At 35.8% G+C, this 13,583-nt stretch overlaps 1 protein-coding gene and 1 non-coding gene across 3 annotated transcripts; one reads left to right on the top strand and one right to left on the bottom strand.

Annotated features, from left to right (window-relative positions):
- The first annotated feature begins 4,929 nt into the window (after positions 1-4,929).
- LOC143540599 (calnexin homolog) lies at positions 4,930-7,362 on the top strand. 2 transcript variants are annotated; one of them, XM_077033616.1, is made up of 6 exons: positions 4,930-5,025; positions 5,095-5,164; positions 5,713-6,827; positions 6,906-6,977; positions 7,048-7,164; positions 7,252-7,362. In XM_077033616.1, exons 1-6 carry the CDS (start codon positions 4,930-4,932, stop codon positions 7,360-7,362), a joined length of 1,581 nt encoding a protein of 526 aa, XP_076889731.1. The 2 variants fall into 2 exon arrangements, with proteins under 2 accessions (XP_076889731.1, XP_076889730.1); XM_077033615.1 differs by having other exon boundaries at positions 4,930-5,031.
- A 541-nt stretch (positions 7,363-7,903) lies between these two features.
- On the bottom strand, positions 7,904-7,985 carry TRNAS-UGA (transfer RNA serine (anticodon UGA)). The gene has a single exon. It is a non-coding gene; the product is annotated as a tRNA-Ser (tRNA).
- Positions 7,986-13,583: the final 5,598 nt, after the last annotated feature.

The raw sequence follows: 13,583 nt of genomic DNA, 5'->3' as shown, positions 1-13,583 counted from the left end.
TAGCGCTCCGCTGGGAATTGAAACCAAGAAGGATCTTCTGGGCAATGCTTGCGGAAACGGAAATAACATCCCCGCATAGCGGGAACGTCGAGAACTACGTTGTTTGAAGCTCCAAGATGGAATTGGTGGTCTTAACATAATTGATCACTATGTTCAAAACTACCAAAACCTCATGGAAAATACATACAACTGGGACTCAATGCTCCTGACTTGCGAGGAGGTTACAGACCTACCCGCATCATACCCAAAGACCAAGCAGGAAACTCGGGCATTTCTGCAAGTGACAAGGACTTCCGCGGAAAGAATCCCCATGGAAAACCTTACAAAACCCCTTTTCAAAACCCTTTGCTCAAGTCCAAAAGTTCACCTCACTTTATTAAACACTCATGAGAAGAACATTGGACTGGGGGGACTTGAAGAGGTAGGTCCCAGCAGAGCCCAGTTGGACCCGCAAGACTCACCTTAAACAGGGACGTCTGCGCAGAGACCAACTGGATCCGCAGGACCAACCATGCTCAGAGACGTGACGTCCTTACGCGCAGTACGCAAGCTGGTCCCGCAGGAAATGCCTCCCAATGGTGAAGGACTCCGCCTGTCCCCGCAGCCTCGGATACAAGCCATTAGGGAAGGCCACCCGCGCAGCATGGCTACACGCACAAGGCACTTAGCTCTCGATCATTCAGTGTCACCTGAAGGAATGAGCCAAGCCGGGAGCAATCCCGCACAGAGGCGGGAGGGGGAATACTCCCGCCCAAATAAGCCAGTCCGCATACTGAAGGATCTTTTACTGTACCTGACGAGGTATGGGCGAAAGATCTGATCAGAGATACGACAGCTTACTGATACAGTATGGCGAGCAGCATGCTCCTGTACTGTATCACTATTAGCCGCAGCCTACTCACCAACTACTGCCATACCACGTGCGTAGCCGTCAGTTGGTGGAACAGGAATAGTATACAGCAGGCCTGGTCACTATCAGCTGCTACCTACCCACCAACTACCAGCAGGGCACGTGTGTAGGCTACTGTTGATGAACAGGAACACTGTAGCAGCCGGCCATACCTCCTTGGAAACCTACCTTCGGCTATAAATACCACAAATGGTATGACCATCTCATCTTATCTATTATCATCATACCTTACTACATTATCATCATATTATACCTGATATCTGCTCTAGCAATCTCTTAATATACTTTTATATTTAAAGAGCAATCTAGTCTGATTCTCACGCCGGAGGGTGGTCACAAGGAGGAACCCCCCCCTTCTCAGTGACGAGCTCACGGTGTCTGTTTTGCAGGTTATCAGAAGAACCATCTTCCAAGGGTCTAACCCCTCGTGGGAAACATCTCTCCAACCCCCAGGTTACCAGTAATCTGTCCGGGGTCCGGTTAGTGTTTCTTCAGATGAACTGTTAAATAGGTTTTTTTCTTTTCATTAGGAAAATGACACAAGGTGTAAATGAACGGATGTGTGTCGAGTCAAGTTTATCCAAGCTAAAATGAGTTAGCTCACTCTAGCGACCAAATTAAATGAAACATCACAAAAATCATTTTATTCATTTACTAAATACATGCCATATTGAGTTTCGTTCAAAAGAATAATAGGTTATAGGTGTGCATAAGAACATTTTAGTGAATTCAAGTATTATTATTATTATTATTACATCTTTTTATTATCAATACATCTTTTTATAATAATAAATATGTTGGAGCATTCCCGGTCTATTTTTAATCTTTATTTATAAAGTAACACTAAAAATTATTATATTTACTTTTTTTAATTAAATAATATTTTTTTACTTTTATCATTACTATTTTTTTTTTCTCCACTCATAACTACTTAAAAAATTAAAAGTTTTATAATTTGAACAGTATTTTCTTAAATTTACCTATGAACAATAAATTTTTCTTCCTTCTCTACTTATAACCACTTAAAACCATATTCTAAAAATAGAAAATGCACTCACATGAATTTAAAAAACCAAATATAGTTTTATAAGTTAATCATGACAACACAAAACAACAAAAAGATTAATTAATCACTCACAAATTAAAGACAACATACGTACAGTTTGAAAACCTTTTCATAAATTTAACATTTGAATTTCTATGAATATGTTAAAAACGTTGTATTTCGCGAGAGATTAGGGGTGGCGAAAATAGCAGACAAGATAAGAGAGTGGAGATTGAGATGGTTTGGACATGTAAAGAGAAGACAGACGACAAATCCTGTTAGATCCGTAGAAAACATTACTATAGAGGGGAGGAGGGGTAGAGGACGACCGAAATTGACTTGGGATGAGAGGATTAGGCATGATTTGATAGACCTAAACCTCTCCAAGGACATGGTTGAGGATAGGAATTCGTGGAGAAGTAGAATTAAAGTTAAGGATTTTTAGAGAGAATTGAATACCTTAGGGCTTATACTTAACTTATTTAGGTCGCATACCATAATGGTATTTCCCTTACATATATTATTATTATTATTAGCTTTTATATAGCTGTTAAACTGTGATCTTATTATTAATATTATTATAATTAGTAGTAGTTTGTATATAACTGTTAACTTTGATTTCCTTTATTTTGCTTCATACACATGTACTTAGAGCCGAGGGTCTCTCTGGAAGCCACCTCTTCATTCCTTTGGATAGAGGTACGGTGTGCCTACATCCCACTCTCCCCAAACCCTACTTATAGCTTTGCTGTCGGTGGGATTTTACTGGGCATGATTGATTGATTTTAAAAACATTTTCATAACTATAAAGGGGATAATAAAAATAAAAATGATGAGAAGTATTTATAGTCACACAAAAAAAAACCTTTAAAAATAATAAAAAAATAATACAAAAAATCATAACTCAAAATTTAATAAAATATAAAAAAAAGTAAAAACACAAAAATGTTTCCAGCGTCTTTCTCGTTAAAAAATAAAAAAATGGACACAATGTTGAAAGAAAAAAAATAATTGTGTCTTTTTGTTTATCATTGTGCTTTGTGCTTATTTTCGTCATTGATTGTATATTTTTTTTCCCTTGGCATTGTGTCTTTTTTTTTCTTGATATGTTGTTCGGCATTTTGTTATATTTTACGATCCCCATGTGTCGTTTTTAAGTTATAATTGTGTCTTTTATTCATTTTCGTCATTGTATCTTTAATTTCGGCACTGTGTCTTTTCGTTGTTTTTTTTCTTTTTGAAACGAGGATGACGGAGAAAACATTTGAGTTTTTAAATTTTTTTTTTCTAATATTTGAGTTATGATTTTTTTTTAATTATTTTTTTGAATTTTTTGTTAAGTGATTTTTTGTATGACCATAAATCATTCTTACACTTCTTATTTTTGTCTTTCTTTCATGGTCCTCAAATTTTTAAATCGTTTAGAATTTTAGATACTTGATGCTTGTCACTGGAATATGCCAAAGCGAAGTTCGGCTAATCTTAGAATTAAGGTGAGCACTACGGACAAGATGTCTTGTTTGAATGTACATATAAATTCCACATACGGGTTCGTGGATTTGTTGCCATCTCCTTGGCCTTTTATCTCACCCGTCTTGTAGCCGGATGAATGTTTTGATCACGACAAACTAATGACTATTTTAGTAAATTAAATGATTCAAGCTGACGTGTTTATATCTATTATAATATCATACATACATGTTCGTACCAAACTTGGGATGAAACTAGTACAATCTCTTTTGTTTCATCGAATAACAATGATTCTATCGATCGACAAGGAAACTAGGTGAAAGTCAGTACGAAACTTTTTCGAAAAGAAAATTGTAAATATGAGGTAACTTCATGTTGGTCGTAGTATATATAAACCGCTAACGCATCGTATAAGTTACCAACCTGTAAGTCTATAACTATTATTCCCACCTCGATACGGACCTTTTGAGTCCTAAACCTTCGGGTGTTTGGATATTTAAAATTCAATTTTTCCAAAACCCTCTTCCTCAAAGTCAAGTAAATCGACCTCCTAAATATATTTGGGAATCTTTATTGCTTTGAGGGAAGAGTTGAGGACATGTTGGATTTTACATTGATTATTCTTGGTTTTGATTAATACAACCCACGATTGGCATTGGGTAATTTAGTATTTTTCTTTAACTTACAACCCGTCGCTAGCTTTCTCACCTCGACATGACTTTTTGAACCAAATTTAAACATTGGTTGTTTAAATACTTAAAATTCAATTTTTTCCGAACTCTCTCCCTCAAGGTCAAACAAATCGAACCCTAAAATATAATTTTAGAGGCTTTATTGGAAGAACTTAGAGCATGTTGAATTCTACTTCGATTATTCTCGGTATCATCAATGCAACCTAGCGCACCTTGTCAAGAGCTCATTCAATTTGCCATCACGTTCTATATCAGGTAAGTTAAATATTTTTTTATAAGTACTTACAACCCGCCACTTCCTCAACGCCACTTTTTAACCCAATTTAATTACATACTTTATATTTCCCTAAACTCTCACCTTCAAAGTCATATAAACCGATCTCCCGAATATAATTTAGGAATCTTACTAGCTCGTTTAATTTACTATCGCATTCAGCATCGAGTATTAGTAGTTTCCCATAACTTACAAAACTAAAAATCGAGAGACTTTGTGAAAATAAAATATTTTGAGAATATCTTCTATAGTTTTTATTTTATTTTTTATACTACATTTGAATATAAATAATGACCCGTTACCATAGCCATTCATCTCGGAATATGATGCAGACGACGCGAGCCATGCCTGAAAACACGTACGTGGCAATCCTTTATTGGTTTATTTCCCCGATATCATTGGCTAATATAATTTGACGTAACCCCTCCTGAGATCCGTATATATATATATATATGTATATATATATATATATACACACACACACATACGTATTCTGTATTCACAACAAACTATAAGATTCATTTGTACTCATTGGATTATGGAAGAATGCAAACTGAAAATGTGGTGTTTGCACTTCTTTTCTTTGATCTTCATCGGCTTGTTTGCTTTTGAGACATACGCATCTTCCGGCAGTGTGAGTGTATGTGTGCGCGTGTTGTTATTTCATGTTCTAATTAGGAATGATTTTGTTTTATATTTTCAGATATTTTACGAACCGTTTGATGAATCGTTTGAGGAGAGGTGGATTGTGTCTGAGAAGGAAGCATATTCAGGTAACATCTCTTTGGATCTAATTAACAGTGATAGATCTTTCTAATCGGCTATGGTTAGTGGTCACATCAGTTTGTCAGTCAAAAACACATACTAGCTTTATCGTTTGTCACCTATACGACTCATATGGCTGTTTTCTCGCCTTCATACTGCTGGGATATGACCATTTTTGTCATGTCACACGGCCATATGACACGTCTGGACAGTGTGTTAGTGATGTTTGTTTGATTGTGTCCACATGCCACTTTGCAATTTCCGTATGTGAATTTTTGTGTTTACAGTTTAACGGCATAGTCAGATCGATCAGTAACAAGAAAAACGGATTCAGAAAGATTAGATTTTTTATGGAAACTTTTTATTAATCAAAACTGAATACAATGATTAAGAAACAAGACTGATTGACCCTATGCCAATTAAATCCTAAAATATGAGTACTTCCAAAATAAAACTCTATAAATAAAACCAGCTCTAGAATTAATATTGTTAACCGAAATGAAACTCTAAGCCGTTTCACATGTGAACCTAAATGATTTATGTGGTTACTGATCAGGTGTATGGAACCACACAAAGAGCGAAGGCCACGAAGATTACGGGCTCCTAGTAACCGAGCCAGGTAAAAAATACGCAATTATGAAAGAACTAACTGATCCAGTGGATCTCAACAACGGCATTGTCTTACAATTTGAAGCCCGCCTTCAAAACGGTCTTGAATGTGGCGGTGCATATCTAAAATTTCTCCGGCCACAAGAATGCGGCTGGACCCCCAAGTCGTTCGACAATAATTCCCCTTACTCGATCATGTTTGGCCCCGACAGATGTGCGAGCACAAACAAAGTCCATTTTATTATTAACCACAAGAACCCGGTAACCGGTCAGTACATTGAACACCACCTCATTTCCCCTCCTTTAGTCCCTTCAGACAAAATGAGCCATGTGTACACCGCCATATTGAAGCCGAATAACGAAGTGGTTATCATGATCGATGGAGTGGAACGAAAGACGGCTAACTTCATGACACCTGAGCATTTTTACCCATCATTAATCCCACCAAAAACTGTACCCGACCCGGAAGATAGAAGGCCTTCAGACTGGGATGATGTTAAGACAATATTCGACCCGAATGTGGAAAAACCCGATGATTGGGATGAAGATGCACCAATGTATATTGCGGATGAAGATGCTGTGAAGCCTGATGGATGGTTGGATGATGAGCCCATTGAAATCGACGATCCAGAAGCAATGAAGCCCGAAGATTGGGATGATGAGGAGGATGGTGAATGGGAGGTTCCAAAGATTACCAACCCGAAATGTGAAGACGGGCCGGGCTGTGGTGAGTGGAAAAGACCCATGAAAAGGAACCCGAATTTTAAAGGAAAATGGTACGGTCCAATGATCAATAACCCGAATTACATGGGTGTTTGGAAAGCTCGTGAAATTCCAAACGTTGCGTATTTTGAAGTTGATAGGCCGAATTTGGAGCCTGTTGCTGCGGTTGGTATTGAGATCTTGACAATGCAAGATGGTATTTTGTTTGATAATATTTTGATCGCGAGTGATGAAAAGACTGCGGAATCAATCAGGGACGCCACGTGGAAGCCGAAGTTTTTAGTTGAAACCGCGAATCAGAAAGTTGAGGAACAAGCAGATGGCCTCAAGGGCATCCGGGTAATGCCACAATTTCATCTTTCAAGTTTCAACTCATTATATTTTGATGGATGTAATGAATTTCGTTTGAAACTGCAGAAATCGGTGTTTGATGTCCTTTACAAGATTGCTGATTTACCTATACTGGGTGACCACAAGCTGAAGGTTGTGGTGAGTTATCATACTCGTTCAGGGTTTCGTGTTTACTGGTTACTAAAATATTAAAACTTAATATGTGTAGGAACTTATTGAAGAGGCGGAGAAGAAACCGAACGTAATAGTTGGAATCATAGTTTCACTTGCTGTTGTGATTGTTAGTCCACTGTTGAAGATCTTGTTGGTCATCAAAAAGAAATCGGTTAGTAGCAATTAGCAAACCATTTTGTGAATAAATATAAGTTTTTATAAAAGTAAATAGTGATTAATTTATGGTATTGGTTATCAGGTGAAGGTAAATGTGACACCAAAGAAGGATGCAGGCAAGACTTCAAGCAGTGAGGTAGGGGAGCATGCAGGCGCCGCGTCCAGGAAAAGGACCACAAGGCGCGACGGTTGATTTATTTAACGTGCAGTAGAATGCAGGATTTAGTTTTGGCTCAAGATTTAATTAGTTGTTTTCTGTTTTGACCTTTTTTGACAAATTTGTTGGGTTTTTATGAAAAAATAAGAGTTGGAGTTAGTAGTCGTTTGTAGACAAACTCGTTTCAGTGGATTCTTTTGCCATACGTAGAAATAAAATCAAATACTTAGCATGGTGTCAAATCGCCACCGCCGCTTGACAATGCAGATGCAATTTTGAATCCTTACCATGGTCACTTAAGATTGCTTATTTAAACGGTTCACCCATCGTTTAGTGTTGTGTTTTTTAAAAAGCGTGTAAGTAGAAAAAGGGAAGTGTGTGCTTATTTTTATCCAAACTTGGGAAGACGGGCAGGTTCACTGTCGATCACATTGGGTTCATGTCAAAACAAGACTGAGAGAATGCAAGTTCGGGATATGGGTAACATTGTTTCGATCGGATCTTCAAGGTTTTATGAGTGCTCAAAAATCTAAAACACCAAAGAAAATTTTATAAAAATAACAAAAAGTTTAAAATTCGTCGACAGCAGGGTTTGAACCTGCGCGGGCGAAGCGCAACAGATTTCAAGTCTGACTCCTTAACCACTCGAACATATCGACTTGCTTATTCACCTGATACCTTTATTTCAAATAAAATAGTAAGAGTCTAAGCATTCATTATGTGACTTTTAACCAATGTTTGTTCAAATCATATATAATCTGTAAAACTAAATTGCTATTGTTGTTTTAAATATTGCACACTTATTTTTATGATAGATCATTATTATCATATACATGTTAGTTATTATGAAAACAATGTATTATCATATAAATAAAATTAAAGACTAGAACTCTTGAAGATCAACAAAGCTAAAACAACTTACAAGACTAGTTAAAAAAGAGAGCAAAAGCAATGGCAATATGAAATTAACAAATTGAATTGTAAGATAAAAGACCAATACAAATTTATAGAATATCAAAAGAAAAAAGATAGAAGATCAACTAAAAAATTAAAGCTTGTCTAAAAGTACTCTTGGTGTATGTTTAATTTTGTTAATTTCCTTATATATGTTCTCAGGCTCTAGCTTCTTGCTTTGAGTCCGTGTTTTGATTTTTATATATTTGTATCCTTCATTTCAAAAATAATAATAATAATAATAATAATAATAATTTTTTTATTAAAAAAAGCATTTTCTTTTACTAAATTAGATTTTTTATAAAACATTTTATATTCTTTGAAGTTTTTTTTAATCAGGCTAAATGGAATGGTTTCATGAACACGGCCAGTACGAAAGTACTCTCGTACTTGCCCAACAAATAGAATGGGTTGTTGAAACCGTCTCTTTTCATCGGGTTCCCCAAGCCGGCCGAGAACAAAAAGAGGGTGGTGTTTGCCAAACCCACCCCGCACCTAAAATTAGGTAACCGTCTGATAAATCATAAATCCTCCCATTTATTTAATTTAATTTAATTAATATAAATACTGCTTCGAAACGAAACTGCAGGCGGTGCTTTGACTGCTGTCTGGAAACTCTGTTGCTTGCAGTTGCAGTTGCAGTTGCAGATCTTCTCAAACCCACCCTACGATGGTAATGCTTTAATCCCATCTTTTATCTCTCTCTATTTAGCCATCGTTTGCTTAATTAGGTTTTCCATCTTACGAATTCGATGAATTTGCATGTAAATTTAAAGTCCGATCGGATCCGTTCAAGAATCATGATCTATCGTTCACTCGTTAGGGTGGGTGGGTTTTTCTGTGTTTGATTTCTTAATATTTTTATACAAATACCATTCAAACCATTACAATAAAAAAGTAACAAGCTGCACTGCAACCCCGGATCCTTATTAAAAACTACAAAGTTTTGGGTCCTAGGGGCCGAGAAATTAGACCCGCTGAACCCTAGTCAGCAACTTTGCAGCCTCCAAGGTAGGGGTGCAAATGAGCCGAGCTACTCAAGATCGGCTCATTAAAAGCTCGAGCCCGAGCCCGAGCCTAAAAATAAGCTCGTTTAATAAACGAGCCCGAGCCCGAGCTTCAATTTTCGAGCTCGAGCCTGCTCGCGAGCCTAAACGAGCCGGTCATTTATATAATTTTTTAAAATATATATTTAATAATTATTAATTAATATATATAATGTTATGAAAAAATAAATAATATATATTATTTTATACATAAAGTTATAATAGGAAAAAATATATATAATTAATTATGATTATATAAAAAATAGTTGATATATAGTTAACGAGCCGAGCCCGAGCCCGAGCTCTGTGTAAGCTAAACGAGTCGAGCTCAAGCTCGGCTCGGGCTCGGGCTCGTTTGCACCCCTACTCCAAGGCTAGGAAACCATAAGTATCGAAAGCAAAACGTATAAACATGTGTTAATTCTCTAAACATGCATTCTCGTGTTTAGCAACTTTGCTTGTTTCCTCCTTCAATTTGGTTAATATCTGTGTTTTCGTCTATTGGTATACAATTTCTTATATATTTCATTAGAATATGTGTTTTCGGGTGTATTGTTAGGGGGGTTTACAGCCAATTTACCTCATTTTGGCTGCTGCATTACATTATTTCAATTGCGTTGGTTCTGTAATTTCTGTATTTTGTTATGTTATTGTGATACACTTGTTCTACTTTCCCAAAATTCTTCTTATATTTTGTGTCCATTTCACATTCTATCTTTTTGCAACACTTAATAACGGATTAATTGAACTGACAAGATTATATAGCGTCTTAGCTTTTTTTTTTAAATTAACTGACACGTACTGTGATATCTGTAGACAACATCAAAGCGCTTATCGGATAGAAAGGTGGAGAGGTTTCAGAAGAACATCAAGAAGCGTGGTTCTGTGCCTGAAACAACCACCAAGAAGAAAGACAACTACCCTGTCGGCCCTATAGTGCTCGGGTTTTTCGTCTTTGTTGTCATAGGATCCTGTAAGTTTATCTCTCGTTTATGTACACTCAACATTTTAAAACATATCTGGTCGGTCAAACGGGTTGATCTGATCAGACAGAGGAAAATTTGTTCAGTGTTTTTGTAAATGATTTATGCATCCTAAATTGTTAATAGTTTAACATTATAGTTTTTATAATCTTATTTGATACATTATTAGTTTGTGTAAAACTAAAATGTGAAGTAAAGCATGTGAAATTGTTAAAATGATATGCAAAAGTGATACTTCATAATATTATCATTTTGGCTGGCATCTGAATTTTCTATACTTTGTGGCAGCTTTGTTTCAGATAATTCGCACAGCAACAAGCGGGGGCATGGCTTAGAGTATGAAATTATCATCAGCCGGTTTTTTTTATTTGTTTTGTTGGTTAAACGAGTATTAAACTGTTGAAGGATTGGTTGGTAATTTCTAAATTATGGAGATGTATCTTCTAATTGTGAGTCTATGCTTTTAGACCCCTCAACCCCGGCTCGCATATGCGATCATCACCCATCATTAGCATACTTTTTGTGTAATCATTGCATACAAAAAGTTTAAGAGATCATCTATTGCGCTTCAACCAACCAACCAACAAACAAGTGTGTCTAACGTAATCTCACTTATAACATGGCTATTGATTTCATATATCTTTGTGTGGATAAACAGTGGATTGGTGGACGACAGTAGCGGAAATTAACCTGACAAAACAGGTGGGTCAGGTAGAGCGGGATAGCAGGTTAGAACACTTACTTTAGCCTATTTAAGTCATTGAATTTTTTATGTAACCCACAAGCTTAAATTAAAAGTCCGAATACACTCATAGTTTAGTCTCTTGGGTGGAGCGTGACTCGAGGTACTTGAATCGAGTATGCACCCCCAGTCAATTCGGCTAGGTCTATTGGGTATGAAATTCGGTTTGGTGAAGTCAAAGATCAATGAAAGAGAAAGGGGGATTGCCCAATGATTGATTTCTTTTTTATTTTTATTAAATTTTATCTTTTTTTTCTCCGTAAATTTAAATTTCTATACACATCTAATAGCCTCGCTATCACCAATTTATATGGGAGATATGAGGAATGACCCTGGCTTGCTAGGATTCGAGTCCTGATCTTATCCGGTTTTACCGGCTCCTCGCTGTCGTGCCGTTTGGCGGGCGTGGGGGTCGGGTTTTATCCGGGTAATCCCTCAATAGGTGGACCGTTAGGGGCTCCGTCCGTCCGGACTTGTGGCCGGCTCTGGCTACCTTTAGCCAATGGGGGGCGCGTACGGAGTACCCAGTGTTACTTAGTTGGTCGTTCCAAAAAAAAATGAATCTTTAAAAAAAAATCCTTACTTGCACATCTATTAAATTACAATTATGAGCTGAAGTTGATATCACTTGTTAAGCGCCTTGCGTTTTGGACTTTTGGTTGGCTAATTGCAAGTGATGGCTGATCATAATTCATATAATTAATCCAAGACAAATTATTTAATATACCATGAATAAATAAAAAAGTCCAAAATAGGCGTTCGTTAGTATGCTCTTGATAGCTGACAGGGCGGATGCAGTTAACAATAAAAGGTAGCGTCCGCTACCCATTCTACCATTAACTTTTTGTCGTTAATGTAAATTTTTCTCTTTTTGGGTCGGTTTTTGTATTTCGCTACCCATGAAAAAAAAATATTACATTACCACTTTTTGTTTAAAGGCCAACAAATTGAAAAGTTAAAATCAAATAAAATCAAAACAAATTTATAGGCCAAAGCAAATAAAAACCATTGACCTTTTTTTCTTTGGTTTGAACGAGAACATTAAACAGAAACAGACTCAACGCAATCATCATTTTTTTAAAAGTTCAAATCAAATAAAGCCCAAACAAAGTTTATAGCCAAAGCAAATAGAAATCATTAACCTTTTTTTTTTGTTTGAACGAGAAACATCAAACAGAAACATGTTCAATAGAATCATCATTTTGAGGTTGAAATTTTTAATACGGTTTTGGATATGCAAATTCAAGAACTTGGAAATAGATTTAGTGAGGTCTCAACTAGTTTGTTAGAAAATATGTTGGTTTGAATTTTGAGATTCGTTTTCTAAGTTTGACATATATAATATGGTGGCATTTTTGAAAATGCATCCGAATGATATTAGTAATGAAGAAAGATGGTGTATTTCGGGTGATCATGCGGCCTTTTATTACACTTTAAAAGAATATGATAAATTTGCAAAATTGGGTGAATGTGTGACCTTTCTCGTGTATTGACGAAAACCGGAAAACACACCACTTTTCCTTAGGTTTATCAGATATTGAAGCTATCGTTGATTTTACCTATTGCAACCACAACCGTTGAAATATGTTTTTCTAAAATAAAGCTTATCAATACAGGTTGCGCAAGCGAATGAGTGATGAGTATTTGAACAACGCCTGAATTTGTACAACCGAAAGAGAAACATTTGATAAAGTAAAAGCACAAGGTGTAATGGTTCGATTTCAAGCTTTCAAAAACCGAATTTGAGAAATTTGCACCTCATGTGTTTAAATATATTTATTATCGTGTTTCTATTTTTGTTTCGTTTACATTATATGAAATACGATAAAAAAAAAGAATGAAAGTTTAAACGTTACCTCTAAGATTTATGTCTTGATATGCCTTATAATTTAAAAATAAATTTTGAACATTACCTATAAGTTTTGTGTCTAACACGGAGATATTATTATATATAATAGAGCAGGATAATGTTTTGATTAAGAAAAGACTTAATTGTTAGTGGGTTGTTAGTAACTACTTGTTTATGATATTAAAATTTTATCAAAGAATATTGAATATATTGACACCTAAACTTTTACCGGTATGACTTTATGATATTGATGTAAGTATGACTTATCATTTGAAATATGATGTGATGTTTTTATTTAAATTATAATTTTCCTTTTGTTTTATAAACGTGAGAATTTATTAATTGTGAATTTACTGCTATGATTAGTTGGTTTTTATCCATCTCTCAGTATAAACTAAACAAGAAAATTTTGTAGCATTCAAATGTTCTGTAGCATTCAGGCCGTAATAAGTGTTGGCTCCAATGTATACTTTTGTTACAGATGAAAGTTTCGTAGCTTGGCCAGATACAGACACAGTGCATAGTAGTGTGTATCGTGGTTGTACACACAAGTTAAATAGTCATGATGTGTGTGTAGACCACAAACACATATATGATCAAATTGATTTAATATTTATGCAAAACATAAAATGTTTTGTGCTTGTTGCCGTTATTCATCAACATACGCTGATGTATTTTCTTAT

The sequence above is a fragment of the Bidens hawaiensis genome, unplaced genomic scaffold, assembly GCF_021521415.1.
Source record: "Bidens hawaiensis isolate Kalapana, Puna unplaced genomic scaffold, B.hawaiensis_p1.1 tig00012283_1, whole genome shotgun sequence".
Classification (NCBI taxonomy): domain Eukaryota; kingdom Viridiplantae; phylum Streptophyta; class Magnoliopsida; order Asterales; family Asteraceae; genus Bidens; species Bidens hawaiensis.
Note: the sequence above shows the minus strand (reverse complement) of the source record. Positions and strands in the feature narration are given on the sequence as shown.